Source organism: Gasterosteus aculeatus, chromosome 14 (assembly GCF_964276395.1).
Source record: "Gasterosteus aculeatus chromosome 14, fGasAcu3.hap1.1, whole genome shotgun sequence".
NCBI lineage: Eukaryota > Metazoa > Chordata > Actinopteri > Perciformes > Gasterosteidae > Gasterosteus > Gasterosteus aculeatus.
In genome coordinates, this window is record NC_135702.1 from 2,337,163 (window position 1) to 2,355,412 (window position 18,250).

The 18,250-nt window shown below is 50.7% G+C and overlaps 2 protein-coding genes across 3 annotated transcripts; both read right to left on the reverse strand.

Moving 5' to 3' along the window:
* Positions 1-286: 286 nt before the first annotated feature.
* Positions 287-8,239, reverse strand: arsb (arylsulfatase B). 2 transcript variants are annotated; one of them, XM_040196962.2, is made up of 8 exons: positions 7,824-8,239; positions 6,962-7,148; positions 6,669-6,859; positions 6,261-6,468; positions 5,327-5,570; positions 4,506-4,576; positions 1,474-1,587; positions 287-1,389 (listed from the first exon to the last, which is right to left on the reverse strand). In XM_040196962.2, the coding sequence occupies exons 1-8, from the start codon at positions 8,070-8,072 to the stop codon at positions 1,133-1,135; spliced, it is 1,521 nt and encodes a 506-aa protein (XP_040052896.2). In that variant the 5' UTR covers positions 8,073-8,239; the 3' UTR covers positions 287-1,132. The 2 variants fall into 2 exon arrangements, with proteins under 2 accessions (XP_040052896.2, XP_077944942.1); XM_078088816.1 differs by having other exon boundaries at positions 7,809-8,209.
* A 183-nt stretch (positions 8,240-8,422) lies between these two features.
* On the reverse strand, positions 8,423-17,838 carry dmgdh (dimethylglycine dehydrogenase). The gene is made up of 16 exons (XM_040198258.2): positions 17,508-17,838; positions 17,088-17,256; positions 16,108-16,206; positions 15,870-16,034; positions 15,412-15,616; positions 12,793-13,041; positions 12,512-12,710; positions 12,264-12,433; positions 12,022-12,175; positions 11,696-11,861; positions 11,497-11,627; positions 10,082-10,299; positions 9,791-9,948; positions 9,485-9,544; positions 9,217-9,351; positions 8,423-9,117 (listed from the first exon to the last, which is right to left on the reverse strand). Exons 1-16 carry the CDS (start codon positions 17,627-17,629, stop codon positions 8,905-8,907), a joined length of 2,613 nt encoding a protein of 870 aa, XP_040054192.2. The 5' UTR covers positions 17,630-17,838; the 3' UTR covers positions 8,423-8,904.
* Positions 17,839-18,250: the final 412 nt, after the last annotated feature.

The following is an 18,250-nucleotide window of genomic DNA, read 5'->3' on the forward strand; positions in this document are numbered from 1 at the left end:
CAGCATGTTATATATTAAATAAATAAGAGGTCCAAATGAAAAGTCGTGGCATTGATCTCCTCTTCAAACTCTGCACATTGTTGTTGGCCTCGCTCAGCTGCCAATCAATTCCCATGCCAGGTGAAGGGTCACGGCCCGCGTTAGGACACGCCCCCCTCTCTCTGCAGGGAGCATTTCCTGCTGCCAGCAGGGGGGTCGAACACCAGGATGCCAAAAGGTCAAAGAGGCTGGATGCATTAAGGAAATTAGTTTCTCTCATTTAAATTCAAAATATGCAAACTTCGCCTTTTTTAAGTGTCCGATTTTGTTTATTTGGTGCGTTTGTTTCGCTCGACAGCGACACCTGAAGACGCATCAACGTGCCTCTGAACTTTGAGCCGTGTACATCCGTGAATGACTGGCATGAGAGCGCGAACACGTGAAGCACACGAGAAATTCCTCACAGTTTCCACCTGGAAACTAGAAATACTCGGCGAGCCCATTTAGACTCGCGGAGGACGGAGACAAGCGGCGTGCAGGAAGCTTTCAGCGGCTCGTGGGGCCTTTTCGGCCCCTTTTACAAACCTCTTTATTCTCTTTTGGAGTTTTCAGAGCAAATGAGTATCGGGTTTCACTCCTTGAGCTTTGACACGTCGGCACGCAGGAAGAGAACAAATACAGCTCGGTTCATTTAAAGCAGCGTTTTAACACAGCGTGTGTTTAGAGGCAGCGACACATTGTTTACAACATATGAGGAGTAAACAGCTGCTTACACACACACACACACACACACACACACACACACACACACACACACACACACACACACACAGTGGTGAAATGTTTAAAAGCACGTTTGAGTCCTACAGGACGGACAGTCGATAAATGAAGTGCAAATACTTGAAGCAGCAGCTTTACGAAGCAGCAACACGTGTAGCTGACAGAGCTTTCAATCAATAAAATAATCAATAATAAGGAGGGAATCCGTCGGTCAACGATTGGTTGCCCGAAAAAAATAAAGAATCTGTTTGGTCACTTATGAAAGTTCATCAAAAGCCGTAACGTCCATTCTGTAACTGTTAAAGAGAGTAAAATAAACGTCCCCGTCCGTCTCCACGGACGAGATTCCCCCGCCGCCGTGTTTCATGTAGACTCAGGCCCAGGGTCCCCAGGCCCCCGCGGGGCCCGGGTCACAGCGGGGGTCGTCGTCGGGGAAGTCGATTGGCGAGGAGCTCTGCCGGTGCGTCTGGAGCCGGCCGAGCAGATACTCCACCACGGCGGGGAAGGCGGCGGACAGCTCGTTCCTCTCCTCGGGATCCTTCTCGATGTCGTAGAGCATCGGCGGCTTCGGCGGGTCGGACCCGGGCGCCGAGTCGTTGTGGCCCGGCCGCGGGAACCAAACGTCGCAACCTGGATTGAAACGAGACGGGAGTTGGAAAGCACATTCGGACAATCGGTTTCCTCTTCAATGCACTGGCGGGCTTCGGCACCGACCCGGGTAGCCCGTCAGCAGCTTCCAGTTGGAGGATCGGATGGCCGCGTGGACGGACACGTCGAAGCCGGAGACGACCCCCTCGGCCAAAGGGAACCGTCGCCCGGTGCCGGGACCTGCAGAGGGGAGGGGGGGGGGGGGGGGAGACCGCTGATCAGGGAGGTCGCACGTCTTCGAAAAATGTGTGCAACAACTAGAAACCGCTGATTGGGACGATATTAAACCCCCCCCCCCGGTACAGACGCCGTCTGTCTAAACCGCACCAGGTGGTAGACTGGCACCAAGCGGCGCCGCATACCTGGGAATCGAGTGAAGGTGTGAAAATAAACACACAACGCACTCTTTTTGTGCTTTTAAATCAGGAATTTAGCGCTTTGACGCAATCGGTTCCTTTCAGAACAGAAATCATCGCTTGTATGAATTTTCCTCAAAACACGTGGAACTTTCGGGGCTGCAGGAATTCAACCAACATGGCGCTAATGTGGTCAACTCAGCACCGGTCTCCCCTTCCTCCGCCAAGCACAATGGAGCGGTCGGCCGTTTGAGCAGCGCTGAGAAAAAACAAGGAGCATCGGTCACGAGTCACCGACTGGCTTCATCTCACCGGCTCCGTCGGGAGGAACTCAATAGCTTATCTTCACTCCCAGACGAGAGCATTTCTTTTGTCTGATCAACCGCAGCGGCATGACCGGAGAATTAAAAAGGTTTCCGATCTCAGCGTTTCTGCGGGCATCCTAACGGCCCACATGGCAACAAGCGGGCGTGCAGAGCTCGCGTCCTCTGCAGGAGGGGGGCGAGCTGCAGCCATGGACCACATGTCAGATTTAGCCCTTTGTGCAAGTTGGTGGAGCGGAGTGAATTTCTCCCACTTGTTCCACTTGCTTCTGGAAGAAAAAGGGGCCCCAACATGTCTTACGCTCATTGTTGCCTGTGCCTGAAAGCTCGTCTGGACCCACAGCAGCAGGATCCACAGAGGGGCTCAGGAAAGAGGAGGAGGTGGGAAGAGGCCCGGCGAGGAGAGGAAATTTGGGGGTTGATTTAAGTCTCGGGCCCAGTCCAGGGGTTCCGACCCCCCAGAGGCGTTCAGGGACCCCTCTGTGACCCGTTTAGTCACACAGCGGGAATAAAGAAGGCATGAGAGGAGGAAGTGGGTGAGGAGAGGAACCTCAGCCTGGAGGAGCAGCTGACCTTCCCCGAGCAGTTCGCTGGTGAAGCAGCAGTTCATTAGTGAAGCAGCAGTTCGCTGGTGAAGCAGCAGTTCGTTGGTGAAGCAGCAGTTCGTTGGTGAAGCAGCAGTTCGTTGGTGAAGCAGCAGTTCGTTGGTGAAGCAGCAGTTCGCTGGTGAAGCAGCAGTTCGCTGGTGAAGCAGCAGTTCGCTGGTGAAGCAGCAGTTCGCTGGTGAAGCAGCAGTTCGCTGGTGAAGCAGCAGTTCGTTGGTGAAGCAGCAGTTCGTTGGTGAAGCAGCAGTTCGTTGGTGAAGCAGCAGTTCGCTGGTGAAGCAGCAGTTCGCTGGTGAAGCAGCAGTTCGCTGGTGAAGCAGCAGTTCGCTGGTGAAGCAGCAGTTCGCTGGTGAAGCAGCAGTTCGTTGGTGAAGCAGCAGTTCGTTGGTGAAGCAGCAGTTCGTTGGTGAAGCAGCAGTTCGCTGGTGAAGCAGCAGTTCGCTGGTGAAGCAGCAGTTCGCTGGTGAAGCAGCAGTTCGTTGGTGAAGCAGCAGTTCGTTGGTGAAGCAGCAGTTCGCTGGTGAAGCAGCAGTTCGCTGGTGATTTAAGTTAGAGGGCGCGGACCGTAAACCTCGCGGGGCGCCGGCGCTCGCTCGGCTTTTAGCCGCGTAAGCGGAGAATCAGATAAATCAGGGCGGACTATAAATAAAAGGCGTTTGTTTAACGGCGTGTTTTCCCAGGAGTTCCGAGGTTCTCTGTTTCTCCTCTTTGAGATGAGGGACGGGACGTGAAATGCGTCGCCCGCAGTAAAAACGTGTTTGATGATCCTTTCTTTTTACGGAGCGTTTTAGCACCTTTCAGCTCATTGTTTTGTTTATACAGACCACAAAGAATGTTTCGGTCTCACAGCTGCCGTCAACCTCGTCTCAGCCCGACGGTGGTGGAGACCAAAACGGAGCGAAAATCTGAGAATTGGACTTGTGTTCAACCCGATATGTAAATGTGGAAGCGTTGGACTTTACAAAGACACGATGGGTTGATGCAACTCCATTAAAGCCGCTTGAGGCTGAAACTGAACCCAGATCTGTGTAATGCTCGACGGTCATCCTGTGGATTCAGGTCTCAGAGCGAGACTGCAGCGCCACATACGGAACGGATCATCAGTAACGAGTCTTCTAACCACACCTGCACGCTAGAGGAAGGAGACGGTAAGCGTCTGTCCTCGCGAAGACCCATCACGGCACATCTGTGAAACATTTCAGCCGGAGAAACGTCAGAATGTGTAACCAAAGAGTCAGAAACCGAGGCCTCCAACCAGCACCACCTACTATTGAGTGCTTTAGACAAGAATGAGACCCCTCCAAAGGGGGTCCGACTCCTTGTAAACTCTGAATCCACTCAAACACATTTCAAACCCTCACAACAAACGCGAGGGGGCTCTCTGATGGGAGTTCAGTCCCACGTTTATTCTCAGTCGGCTTTGACTCCAGTTAATTGGATCCACGAGTTGGAGAACACGGGCTCAAACAATGAGCCGCTTGATGCCGGTGGGAAACTAGGAAGAAAGGTCAGACGACGAAGGGCCGCGCAATGGAAGACAAAGGGAGCAGCGAGAGGAAGAGGAGGAGGCTTCCTTCTCCTCAACGCGCCGTATCTAATGAATTCTTGTCACTCGCACATGAGAAATGGTTCAACAAATGTTCTCCAGAAACCAACAATTAACCAAACTGCCTTCGGGAGCCAACGCTCGTCTATATTTGTCGCCCACGTGACGGACTGGTGACCAGTGGTCTCTCCCAGTGAGGCTCAAGGGCTCAACGCGCCAGTCGACGGTCGGGTCTCGCCGTGTTCTGATTCACGGGGGGGGAACTTACATTTCGCCACGTCCACGTACAGCGGGTCGATGTTGTGCAGCAGCTCCAGTCTGGGTGAGGCGAAGCCTTCGCTGTAGGATGAGAAGGCACAACGTTTGGACACACACACACACACACACACGCGCGCACACACGCGCGCACACGGACTCGTGCACTGTGAAATCCTCGGGGATGTGTAAATCTAAACCAGCTGGCCGTTGCTCATGTGCTCTGACCGCAGTGCACCACAGAGAATACACAGCTCTCCCCGACCACAGCGTCTGATAACACAACCAGAATAGCTTCTCTCTGCTGCTTCTTGTATATCACAACGATTTTTTTTCTTTTCTTTTAACAGGCGAGCCAATAAAAAAATAAAAAACAACCGTGTGCCCGGCTCGCACGACACGGCACGGCGGGCAGCCGCGGTCAGCTGACGCACGTCAGCCAATGGCGTCGCGCGGAGGCTGCGAGTGGTAGTTAGCGGTCCGGGCCGAGGCCCGATTCTGCTCTGCTTGCAGCCCTCAATTTCACCTCCTCCTCCCCCCCCGGGTGCACATTTAGTTTACAAAGCCATGGTGTGACGAGCCGCGCGTGGAAAAGTGCAATCCGAGAGATAATTGAACGTATCGGCATCTCAGGTCCGTTGCCACGGAAACCACTGAGCGCTCATCCGACAGCAGGCGGCGTTTGGCGGGACGGAGGGAGGACGAGTGGAGAGGAAAACAAAGGGAGGTGAAGGTTTGCAGATTGGCGCGAGGACGACGGCCGACGGCCGGACGCCTCTTTGAGCCCCCGTCGCCGCGGCGACAAAGAGCTCACCAAGCCCCCACGCCGCTCACCTGATCGCGTTCCACACGTCGAACCCGTCCAGCGGCCTGGTGCCGCTGACGTTCCCCCCCGCCAGGCCGACGAGGGTCGGCAGCCAGTCGGAGACGTGGACGAGTTCCCGGCAGACGGTCCCGGGTCGCTTCAGCAGAGGGCCGGCGACGAACCCGACCCCCCGGACCCCTCCCTCCCACAGCGACCACTTCCTCCCGCGCAGGGGCCAGTTGCTGCCGCCCGCCAGCGTCTGACCGCCGTTATCTTCAGGAGGAGAGTCGGAAATCAGTGAATGCAAACGTGAAAACAAACATTTTGTATTTTGGGGAAGAAAGTATGTAAATAAAGAAATAATCCCAACGTGTGGGAGGAGCTGACTACCTTTACTGTCACTGCATTGTTCCCGTCTGCTAATTACCCTTAAAAAAAAAGCCCTCAAAAAGGAAGGTGTGCTTGAGTTTGTTTGGGTGGCGCCGTGCGGCCTCGTCGCCGTAACGATGACAGCGTATGAAGCCCATCAAAGTGCCAGTGGGATTCCTGTCTGTGAATGTCCACATCTGGCCTGACAGAGAACCCCAACAGGTCAAATGCAACAAACCACTGCCCCCTAGAGGACATCTGCTGTATCACAGGACATCTTCCCTCGGAGAACCCAGAGTGGGGAATTCTGCAAACATCACGCAGGCGAAGGGTTCCACGGGTTCCTCCCTCTTGTCTAATGAAATGCACAATCAATCCCTCTGATGCTGTAACTCAAAGGAAAGTTTGGCCTAATTGGTCTTCACTTTGCACTTACTGACTCACTGGTTTTCCATTCTGAAGGAGTCAGTGAGAGACGGGCGACGAAAGGAGTTTATCCCATTTGTGTGTAAATAAAACTAGCTCCTCCATCGTTGAAGTGAACCCGTAACGAAGTAAGACGATCCGGTGCGTCGTCTTCTCCAAAAAACGTACCCGTCGAGAACACCAGGACGGTGTCGTCCCAAAGCCCCCGCCGCCGCAGAGCCAGGGTGATGTTGCCCACCGCCTCGTCCATGGCCGACGCCATGCCGGCGTACAGCCTGCGGCGGCGGTCCTCGATGAAGCTGTAGGGGGCCAGGTAGCGCTCGGGCACCTGCAGGGGCTCGTGGACGGCTTGCAGCGCCACGTAGAGGAAGAGCGGCTGCGAGATGGAGGCCACGCACATGTGAAGATTAGCTCACCGGTTGTTACTGCGGTCCAACGGTTAAATACATCAGTCATAAATACTCCATTAGAAGTTATACCCCTAAAGTACAGGTGTTTTATCAGTGAGATGTGCAATTATCTTCATTAGAAGACTGACTGACCTACATTGTTTCCTTGTGTGTGTGTGTGCGTCACCTCGTCGGAGTTGTGTTTTTCAATGATGCCGGTGGCCCTGCGGCCGAACGCCTCGGTGGAATAAACTCCTTCGTATCCGGCGGCGACCTCCTCTCCGTCCCGCAGGTCCAGCGCGCAGCGAGTGAGGTTCCGGGCGGCGATGTTGCTACAGCGGACGTGGGTGAAGTAGTCCTCGCTGCCCAGCAGGTAGCCTGCGCCACACATTTGAACAAATGTACGTTCATCGAGGTGCGCCACCACAGCAATCAAACCGCCTGCACGGCGGCGTCGGCAGGCTCCTCGGTGGGACGTACCGAAGTACGTGTCGAAGCCGCGGCGCGTCGGCAGGCAGTCCTTCCTGTACATCCCCAGGTGCCACTTGCCCACCATGTGCGTGGCGTACCCCGCCTCCTTCATCAGCTGGGGCAGCAGCTTCTCGTCCAGGGGCACGCAGTGGGGCTGACAGGGCCAGATGATCTGGTGCTGCATGCCCGTGTGGATCTGGGGAGGACAAATAAGACGCCTCGGGTAGAAACGGGAACCAGTCGCTTCAGTGGGGCAAGAGGAAGTTTCAAAATAAAGACTTTGTCCTTCTGTCCTCTTTTCCACCAAAGTTGAAATTAGATTCTTGATGTATCTGGAGTGTTCTTCTTAATGTGAACAAACCGTCCTCGTGATGCAGTGGAGGCTCCTTAAATATGATCTACATAAAGTGAATTAAACACTGCCGTGGAATTTACCTAAATACATTTACTCAAGCTGGCAAATTAAAACAATTTAGGGTACTTGTACTTTAGTACTTTATACAACTTCGTACTTCTCTATATAGAGGGAAATACTGTAGTTTTGACTTCTCTTCAGATTTAGTTAAAAGTTACAATACCCCTCACCCGGTACCTGCCTGCCATTGGCTCACCTGGTACCTGCCTGCCATTGGCTCACCCGGTACCGGCCTGCCATTGGCTCACCCGGTACCGGCCTGCCATTGGCTCACCCGGTACCGGCCTGCCATTGGCTCACCTGGTACCTGCCTGCCATTGGCTCACCCGGTACCGCCCTGCCATTGGCTCACCTGGTACCGGCCTGCCATTGGCTCACCCGGTACCGGCCTGCCATTGGCTCACCCGGTACCGGCCTGCCAATGGCTCACCCGGTACCGGCCTGCCATTGGCTCACCTGGTACCTGCCGGTCATCAGCTGGCTCCTGGAGGGCGTGCACAGCGGCTGGACGTAGTAGTTCTCCAGGCGGACTCCCGCCGCGGACAGCCGGTCCAGGTTCGGGGTGCGGATCTCCGAGCCGTGGTACCCAACGTCGTTCCAGCCGAAGTCGTCCGCCAGGATGAAGACGACGTGCGGGCGCGCGGCCGCCGAAGCTGAGCGGAAACTGACGAGCAGCAGAGCCGCGAAGAGAAGAGAAAAGTCCATCGCTTCGGTTCCGTCCGTGAAACGAAAAGACGCGCGAGGTGAGACGCGAGGAGGCTTTTAGTTCGCAACGTCGTCCCTTCCTCGTTACCACAGAAGTAAACTGCGGTAACAGGATGTTGCTTAGAAAATGAACCTCGGCCGCGGCAGCCAATCAGATCATTGCAAAGAAACAGCCAATCACGTGGAGGTACGGGAGCCCGCTTGGTTCAAGATAAACACGCTTCGCGTCGTGTGGAGCCGCCATGGACTAAGTGTTAATTACATTAAGTGTATATAGGTAAAAAAATGGTATTTTTAAAAAATAAAACAACAAAATATACTATGAATGAAGAGTTGCACAACTCAGGAAACACAGAAGAGCGATTTGATTTAATTATCAAGGTAATTAATATACAATTCAATTACATATTAGAATAAAATAAAATTAAAATTAAAATTATAAAAACAGATTTATAAAACAATCTTTGTACAAGTTGGTGAGCCGCCTGTTTCTTTTGGTTTTGTTGTTTGTATATTATGTCACCTTTATCACAAAGTAGTTACTAAAAAACACAGAACTTTTTCTTTTTTCTTCAAATACTGAATCAAGCATCATTCACAAAGCATAAACATTTAAATCCCTTCAACAAATTACCAAATTCCAGCACTCAAGACATTTTGTTGTGTAAACATTAAACATTATTTCCCTCAAAAACACATTTATGAAGCACGCCCTCAATCTGTTTCCAACTTCCCCCTCGAGAAGAAGCCAAACAGGAAGAGGTTTCTCACCACGAACCGTCCAGAACACGGACATAAGACTCGTTGATCTTCATCGGCTGGTGAGGACAGCTCATGCTTTTCCCTTTGCTTTCTTCTGCAGCCGGGTGCGCGTGGGTTCGGTGAGGACCAAGGGCTCCTGGATCACCATGGCGCGGTACTTCCTGCCCAGCAGCTCCACCTCCACCTTCTGGCCCACCGAGCACAGCTCCGGAGGCAGGTAGGCGAACGCCAGGCTCTGCTGGCTGCTGTAGCTGTAGGCGCCGGACGTCGTGTTGCCGACCACCTGGCGGGAGGAGGGAGAGGGGGCGCCGCGCCCACGTGAGAAACGACCACAAAGATTACCCCACGTGCACCCGACCGGTGGAGCTTCGGCGGCGCTGACCTTGCCGTTGTGCCAGACGGTCTCGTTGCCTTCGGGGTCGATGTCGTCCGTGTCCAGCGTGATGTAGGAGAGCTTCCTCTTCAGGCCCTTGGCCTTGATCTCCTGAAGGGCGGCTTTGCCGATGAAGTCAGCAGGCTGGGCGAAAGGAAAACGCCGTTGTTAAAAATTTACTCCTGGTTAAACAGGAAATGACATCGTACAGACGGGGATACAAAAACAGGTCGATTGTGTTAAGAAACGCAAGTGTACAAATTAGATGGATGGTCACCTTGTTCAATTTGATGAAATAATCCAATCCAGCCTCCAGAGGGTTCGTGTCGCAGTTCATCTGTAGGGATCGGCGAGGTGAAAAAGCTTAATCTTTGCTACTTAAAGGAATAGCAAGGCCTAGCTTAGCATTAAGACTTGAAACGGTTGGAAACAGCTAGCATAGCCCTTTTAAAGTTAACCAGCGTACCATCAGACATGTTCCATTGGGTTTGTTCGGTTAGAAGAAGAGTTGTGAGATACTCTTACTTTAAATCCTGTGTGTGTGTGTGTGTGTGTGTGTGTGTGTGTAGCTGTCTGTGTGTACCTCTGCTCCCCAGCCTCTGAAGCCCTTTTCCAGTCTGAGGGAAGACATGGCGTACGTCCCAAAATTGTCGATACCCTCGTCTTTTCCCGCTTCCATCATGGCCTGGTACACAGTCGCCATGTTCTTCTGCTCGATGTACAACTCCCAGCCGAGCTCACCTACACACACACACACACACACACACAAATACACAGAATTAAGAATAAGAGTCCAAAATACAAAGTCAAATGCAGCTCTGGAAAAATCCCGTTTGACAGGTTTTGCTGACGGAATTCACAAAGTGCGGCGCACCGGTGTAGGAGATCCTGATGGCCCGGACGGGGACGCCGGCCAACCGGATGGACTTGCAGTGGAGAAACTTGAACGCGGCGTCGCTCAAATCCTCGTCCGTCAGCTTCTGAAGAACTTTGCGGGAGTTTGGTCCCGCGATGCCCAACACACCCATGTCTTCGGTCACGTTGCTGATGTCCACGTCGTGTCCTCCGTCTGCAGCCTCTGCCTCGATCCACCTGGAGCAACATGGAGACAACTTTCAGCAGGACTACTTTGCATCACTGTTGCTTCGCTGCATGTTGAACAAATGTGTCATAAATGGTTAAATGTTGGAGTTTTAGACCTTCTAGTGTCGACCTATTTTGACGCTGCAGAGTGGTTTGACCATTCTGGGCTGCCGTAGAAACCTATGTAAATATAAACTAGTCGTTCTAAGGTGACGCACTGTCCCTTTAAAACAAATAAGATGTGTTTGACCTCAAGGACATAAACATACAGAATTACTTACTCCATTATTATTATTTCACATTCTGTCACATCTCAGCCACACGTGAGGAGATGTGACCTCACACCAACTCTTCATCTTCATCCCAGAAGAGGTCGCTACTCAACATGAACCGTGTGCTTGGTGAGAGAGAAAGTTTTAATGCAGCGCCTCCTGATTGGAGCAAATGGAGGGGAGTTGTGTTGACAGCTGCCGACAGGTTTTAGGTTTCTGCCGTGTAGAACACTCTGAGAGAGAGTTTCATCCAAGGAGCTATTACTGAACTATATAAATTACTGTTTTTTATTGTATAAAAAGCTTCTTTTTTTTTTTTAAAGGATGTGACAATAAATTCCTTGAGCGCTAGTTTGAGCGTCCCTGGTAGCAGAATTAAATGCTTCTTTTTTGTAAAAACAGCAGAAGAGTTGGAGCACCTTCAGCAAGAAAGTATCTGGGTCTCTGAAAAAATTAAGAATTAAAAAATGACAAACCTGTGTACAAATTATGCGAGATTGTAACTACGACTCCACGGGTGCATTTGGGCACGAGACACCCGATCGCACGGCTTAAAATTCCATTGCATACGCCGCTAACTGCAGGCAAGGGCTATTCACAACTGTCACCAAGAGGGCGTTTCGAATTTCCTCCGACTCTGGCGAACGGTGGCCGATGCTCGCGGCTATTTACTAAATGAACATCATGCTTCATGGAAGGAGACTTGAAACTAGAGGTTAAGAACGTTGACTCTAACAATAAATAAATCAAGGGAGAAGTCTCAGACTTCTTTTTGCGACGAGAAGAGTCGCCCCCGCCTGGTCAGTAGAGAGAATGCAGTGTGATAAACTTCTGCAGTAGCTTCGCTTCTCATAACGTGAGGTTGCTCATTATTTAGGCAATTAAAGGAAGCAAACCAAAAAACGGTTGGATGCGAGATGGAGGACAGTTTCACCTGAGGTCATGTCCCTCTGACCCCGAGCCTGTGATGAGCAGGAACTCTCCTGGTGCCAGCTGGGTGATGGTGACCTCCGCAAAGACTTTCCCGCTGGGTGTCAGCATGTGGCTGACGTTGGTGAGTCCCACCTGACGACAAACACAGGTTAATAAGTCAGTTCAGGCGGGTGTTGCTGAAGCGCACGCGTTGGCACCACCTTTGGCATGTTGTTGGCGAACAGGCGGTCCAGCAGCTTGAGCGAGTCCTTCCCCTTCACGATGAACTTGGCGAAAGGCGTCAGGTCGATCACGCCCACCTTCTCCATCACCAGCTTGCACTCCCTGCCAACCGGTCCGAACCAGTTGGTGCGTCGGAAACTCGGCCTGAGCACAAAAACGTCTCTTTGTATCGGTGCTGTTGAAACTTTGTTGCAACACATTGACAAAAGTCAACCGACGTAATAGTTAAATGCAACACACGCATGTTTAGAAGGTATAATGTTCACCGTCTTAATTAAACGTATTTATCTAGCGGAGGCCTTACTTGTATCCGGTGTCGTCTCCCGGTTTGTAGAACCAGTGCGGTTGTTCCCAGCCGGCGTGAAAGCCCATGGAAGCTTTGTCCTTCAGCAGCTCGTAGACGCCGCTCTGTCGGTGGGTCGGTCGGCCGGCGAATCGCTCCTCCTTTGGGTAGCCGACTGGCGAGACGGACAGAGTGAGGGCTCATCGAACGGGGGAAAAGGGGACAGTTTCGTACGACGGGCGTGCGAACCGTCTCGTTCTTACCCACGTTGTTGAAGCCGTACGATTCTCGGGCTTTGGCGCACAGGAAAGCCACGTCCGACCATTTGCCGTAGCGGTTGGTGTCGCATTCGATCAGGTCGTACGGAGGCTCCCCATTCCGGATCCAGTCGCTCAGGAACTTACCGATCCCGCCAGCGTGGATGACACCATACCTGAAAGAAACGTTCCAGAGCTTTGAGCGTTGGGAGTCAGTCTTCATCTACTTACCGATCCCCATCCCCAACACTCACCCAAAGCCAATGGCAGTCCAGTAGTTGCGTGCTCCTTGGTGCGGTCCGACCATGGGCAGCAGGTCAGGGGTGTACGTGATGGGTCCAGACACAATGTTGATGATGTCGGCCTCCTTCAGCACGGGGACCATCTCCATGGCCATCTCGACATGCTCCATTATCCGGTCCAGGTCCGACTCAAACAGCTCCTTACCGAAACCTGCAGCGGCCACAAAGAGGCACAGGGAGTTAGCTGAAATGAATACAAAAACGAAAGAGGAATGCGTGAATGGCGGACGGACCCGGGGGCACTCCGTCTCTGACCCAGGAGTCCTGCAGCACCATCTTCTCCATCTTTTCATACGGGCCGAACAACAGGCCGTCTCGTTCCTGCCGCAGGTAGTAGGAGCCCTCCAGGTCCCGGATGACGGGCAGCTCCTTCTTCAGAGCCTTCACCTGCGGTACCGTTGCCGTCACTACGTACTGGTGGTGCACCGGGATGGTGGGGTGGTCGAATCCGATCATCTTGCCAACCTCCCGGGCCCAGAAACCTTAAAAAAAAGAAACAGGAACAGGAATTACGTACAGTTTTTCCCTATTCAGGCGGCAGCCGCTCGCTTGCATTCCTCTATTACGTTACAGCCAGGAGACGGTTAGCTTAGCATGAAGACAAGAAGCAAGGGGAAAGAGCCGGCCTTGCTGTGTCCACAGGTAACAATAATTTACTGACCAGCAGTTCTAAATCTCATTCTTTTTTTACGGGCAGTTTGGTTCCTCACCAAGAAAAGTAGGCATTAAACACAAGACACAGGCACATTCTTTGGCTTTTGGACGAAGCCAAACTGGCCGTTTCCTCCTGCTTCAAGTCTTTGTTCAAAGCTACACTAAGCAGCTGCTGGTTCCATATTCCTCCTGTACTCTTAGTAAGAAAGAAAACCCCCAAAGTAATCTGAACTGCTTCCGCTGTAGTTGTCAGAGCTGTTGCAGAATGTTCTATATTGATCCAGATGTTTTATTGAATCTTGAATAAAAACTTTATGTCCCCCGGTGGACGTACAAAGTTTGGATGAAGAAGTAACGGCCCCTACAACGCCGCGCTACTCTTTTCAACATGCTTTAGATTTTATATATATATGTATGTATATATATATAATGTAAGTAAGTGCAGTTCAACAAAGAGTCGTTTGTAAAACGTGCAACTTTAAAGCAGAAATGAACGATTTATCATGCTGCGCTTCCTGATATAACCAGCATCGCTTAAACCGGGAATCTGCAACATTTATCTCTCTAAATTCCGCCCGCGCACCACATGTGGACTCTTTCACATGGGACGGTGTTGGGTGGTGCGTGCACACAACAGCCAGATAAGGTCCCCAGAAAGGTTACGCAAGAGCCGTGCTGCAGAGCAGCGTGTTTACCAGACGCCGGCACACCGGGCCGATTCGCCTCAGGAGCGGCAATGAACACGGTCAAGCTCCCCCAAAATAAAACAACCTTTCAATAAAGTCCTGATGAAAAGGAGTGAGCTGTAACTCACATTATGGGCAACTGTGGTTAGTAAGTCTTGCTCAAAACAACAGATCAATGGATGGTTTAAAGTAATAGTAAAGTGAAGTTATTCAGGATTTTAAAAAGCAAGAAATGCGTTGGAGGTTTAAAAAGTGTAGCTCACTCTTCACACAATGTTTACAACAAGGCCAACATGTTGAAACAGATCCCATAGGTTAAAATTATGAAGACCTTTGACCTTAATTTAGGCTCTAAATGTCTAACTGGGAGGAGGGATTCCAGCCCTCCAGACTGCTCCACAGCGGACAGTGTTTGGGGAAAAATAAAAATGCTGGTGCTGCACGAGGATTAGTGACGGCGGCAGTGAAGAGTAGGAGAGATAAAGTGTGTAAGAAAGAGCGGAGCGTTAACCGAGGATAGTCGCTCTTATGCAAGTTCAGCAAAGCAGCACTTTGTGGGGGTTTGGGCTTTTAAACGACACCACGAGCACAATGCCTTCAACAACACAACTTTATCTCAATGACAATTGGTATATAATAGATAAATAGATCATAAATGCCAACGTTTGATATCAGTCTTTCATTCCATCCCCTGGATGCAAAAAAAAAAGAAAAAAGGTAAAAACTGGAGGTAAACAAACGTTCCCGCGGGAGGTGTGCAAGTGCTGCTGCTTCCTGATTGGATGAAACGTGACCCGTGTGCCCGCTGTCGGTCGCTGTGAAAGTCCGACAGCCGGCGGTTGTGTGAGTGGTTTTGTATGAGGGTCTTTTTGTATGAGGGGATTATTCTATAACATTAAGCTTTTAACTGTTATAGTAAAATAGTTTTACCATGAATGCATATCTGATACATTAATTACTTTAACTGTATTTTAAAGAGATGGACTGCAGATGCTATTTCAATTTGGGGGGGGGGGGGCAATTTTAAGATGACTGCTACTGCAGCGAAGAGGACACCATATATATATATATATATATATATATATATATATATATATATATATATACACACACACACACTGTATCTTTATGTATTCATGTTACACAATCTCTTCTATTGAGCACGACACACTTAAGCAAATTCCTGAAAGTTGCCGGATAAACAAACAACAGCACCGGGGATGAAAGGAGTCCTCGCCAACGAAATCCCCCCAGAACCGGTGCCACCCAGTTCAAGCCAAAGATTAAATGACTCTGAGCTCAGTGGTCCGTGCGAGCAAAGGTCTGCACAGCGTGCACAGATACCACCCAGCAGCGACTGGCCCTTAATCCCAACGGTACCGCGAATATAAAGATATAAAAATTCTATATTGATGCAATAAAATACATTTAAGGCGTGATTTTGCACCAAAGACCAAAGCAGAACCCCTCCCCCCCGCAGTCCTCCCTGACCGCTGGGGTGCAGGTACGTACCCGTCGCGTTGACGATGCGGTTGGCGCGGATGGTCCCGTGAGGAGTCTGGACGTCCCACTTGCCGTCGGCGGTCGGGCGGAGGCCGCTGACCGGGGCCGGGTTGTAGATCTGGGCGCCGTACATGCGAGCTCCGGCAGCCAGGGCCATGGTCAGAGAGTAGGGGTCGATGTGTCCGTCTCCTGGGGTGTACAGACCTGCCAACACCTGGGGAGAATAAGAGAAACCTTCAGAAAACTACAAACATTAATCACAATAGTGACATGGGGGTTATTGATCGTGGAGCTGAATTTTAAATGCCAACACAGTTGGTAACGACAACATATCAGCGAATTCCCAATTATTTTTATCCACATGTGAGAATGAATGTTCATTCGTACATTTACTTCCAGTCTTGAGAGGGACCTTAAACTTTCCCTCTGCGGTTAAATAGACGACCGTATGCGTGGTTCCTACGGACCTTGTCTACATTGAGGAGGGGGAAGAGCTCGTGGACCTTCTCCGGCCCGATCATGTGCTGCTCGGTCACGTTCCAGTGTGTGCGGGTCATCTGGTACTTCATCTCGTCCACTCGGGCCTGCGTCGCAGCGATACGGACGCTGCCCGGCTGGTGGAAGCCCACCGCCTGCAGGTGGAAAGACGAAAGTGAAGACACCCGAACCTCACGGCATCCGAGAAAAGTGAGCGGGACAACTCGCCTGTCCGGTTTCAGCCTCCAGTCTCTCATATAATTTAATGCTGTCATAGTGGACTTTTTTGAGGTTGATGCCTGGATGGTAATATGTTGTCAAACCAGCCTGAATAACACAAAAAAAAACAGGATAAGAAAATACACGCACTCACCGCTGGAAACGGGCGCTTATTGAAGCATCTATTCCAGCACGACAAAGACCAACATCATCATTCACGATAGTCCAACATTCTTCTTCATGGCCAGATGGGATGCAAAGAGAGGAACATGAGAGAATGTTCCCCTGTCCGACATGTCAAACGTGTATTATTAGCATCACAGTGAAGTGAACGAGTGGAGGGAAGTGGGTCGAGGCCTCAGATGCCTTGAAAACTTTGAACAGCTGCACCTTGAAATGTCTGTAAACGTCTTCCCCCGAATGAGGCTGTCGAGGAAGAGAGCTTTCCTGTGAAACGATGAGCCAGTTAAGTATTTAAATACCACATGCTCCCTAGTTGAAGCCACTGAATTGGTAGGATTTTGCTGTGGTCATTTGATTCATTCAAAACTCATCTGCAAGTATTTCCATTCATGAAGAGTGTCAGTAATTTAACACAAAATATTCTCTCATTCAAGCTTTGCAAATTGGGAGGATTAATTAATTAGTTAATATATATGAGGATTTGATACTTTTCTTTGCTGTAAAATTAAAAATAACAGATTTTTATTTTTTATTTTTTTACTAAGGATGTCACTTTGGGCTCACTTTTATGATCAAATCTATCAATCCCAAAAACAGATTATTTTTAAATAAGTTTAAAAAAAAACGTTTTTTATGTCAATGGAAACAGCATTGAGTCCATTTTAAATTTAAGATAATTTTTGACGGCGATTTCGGACGATTTTTTGACAAAGGAAAAAAATGGTTGAAAACCAAAATGAAAATATCAATGTTGTGTGACAATTTGTCCCCGAGTCCCTGTGTTGGACACACTCCGGTAGACGTACTGCGTGCCAGGTGGAGCCAGCCGTCAGCTCAGACTTCTCCAGCAGCACCACATCCTTCACGCCGCCTTTGGCCAGGTGATAGGCCACGCTGACCCCCACACACCCCCCACCTATGATCACAGTGTCCGCGGTGTCCTTCCACCTCTTTCGCAGAGCCGAGGACGCATCGCTACGAGAGAGAGAGAGAGACAGATGAATCACTGCAGCTTCACAACACGCAACTCGTTTACAGCGTGGGGGGCCACTTGCCACCAGAGCGGACATATTGACCCCCCCTTAGTGCATTCAATGTTGCTTGCAGCTTTACGCGCATTTTACGCACGGCAGCTCCAGTCCCGCTATTTAAAACCCTCTTTTATAACACGCGTGTTCAACGCAACGTCAATCACAGCACACGTGAACGCGCCCGCAGGATCTCACCTCTCCTGTGCGCGTTTCCTCGAGGTGCAGCAGATGGTCCTCAAAGGAAGCCGAGCTCTTCCTGCGCACGCGGCCAAATCTCTGCGCGCGTGGATCTTGATCAGGTTCAAGACGCGCGACATAACTGAGGTGATTATTTTCGTGTTTAAACTACACACTTAAAGCACAGCCCCCCCTCTCTCTCTCTCTCTCTCTCTCCCTCTCTCTCCCCCCGCTGTGGTCACACGTTTCCCTCTATGGCGCTGACAGCCGCGCAGACACGCCCACAGGTCAGGGGCCACATGTCTGGACGGAGCTTCACCCAGACCCACCCTCCACCTCCACCTCCACCCTGCAGCGCGTAAACACTCCCAGTGCCAAAAACACAAACAGACGTTACACACATCCCAAAATATGTGAACGTCCCCTTTTTTAAGTTGGGTGTTATGTTAATTTTATTTCAGATTAAGTAGCAACGGGATGTAAAGTAAAAGGGATTTAATAGCAGAATGATTGTAGAAGGATTGGGAATCCTACTCCAAAAAATTGAGACTTCTATTTTAGCTAACGTTTAACGGAAATATTCATGGGACCGACCATAAAGCAAGAGGAGCTTATTTGTTCCTGGGTTACGTAAGTTGAGTAAAGCGTAAACGAGTCGGCTCCATTGGACGGAATCGGACGGATCCATACGGGCTCATTGATCTCTCAGTGGCCCTTGAGCCTTTTGTTGCAACACAGCTTCCTCCAAACCACCTGGAACC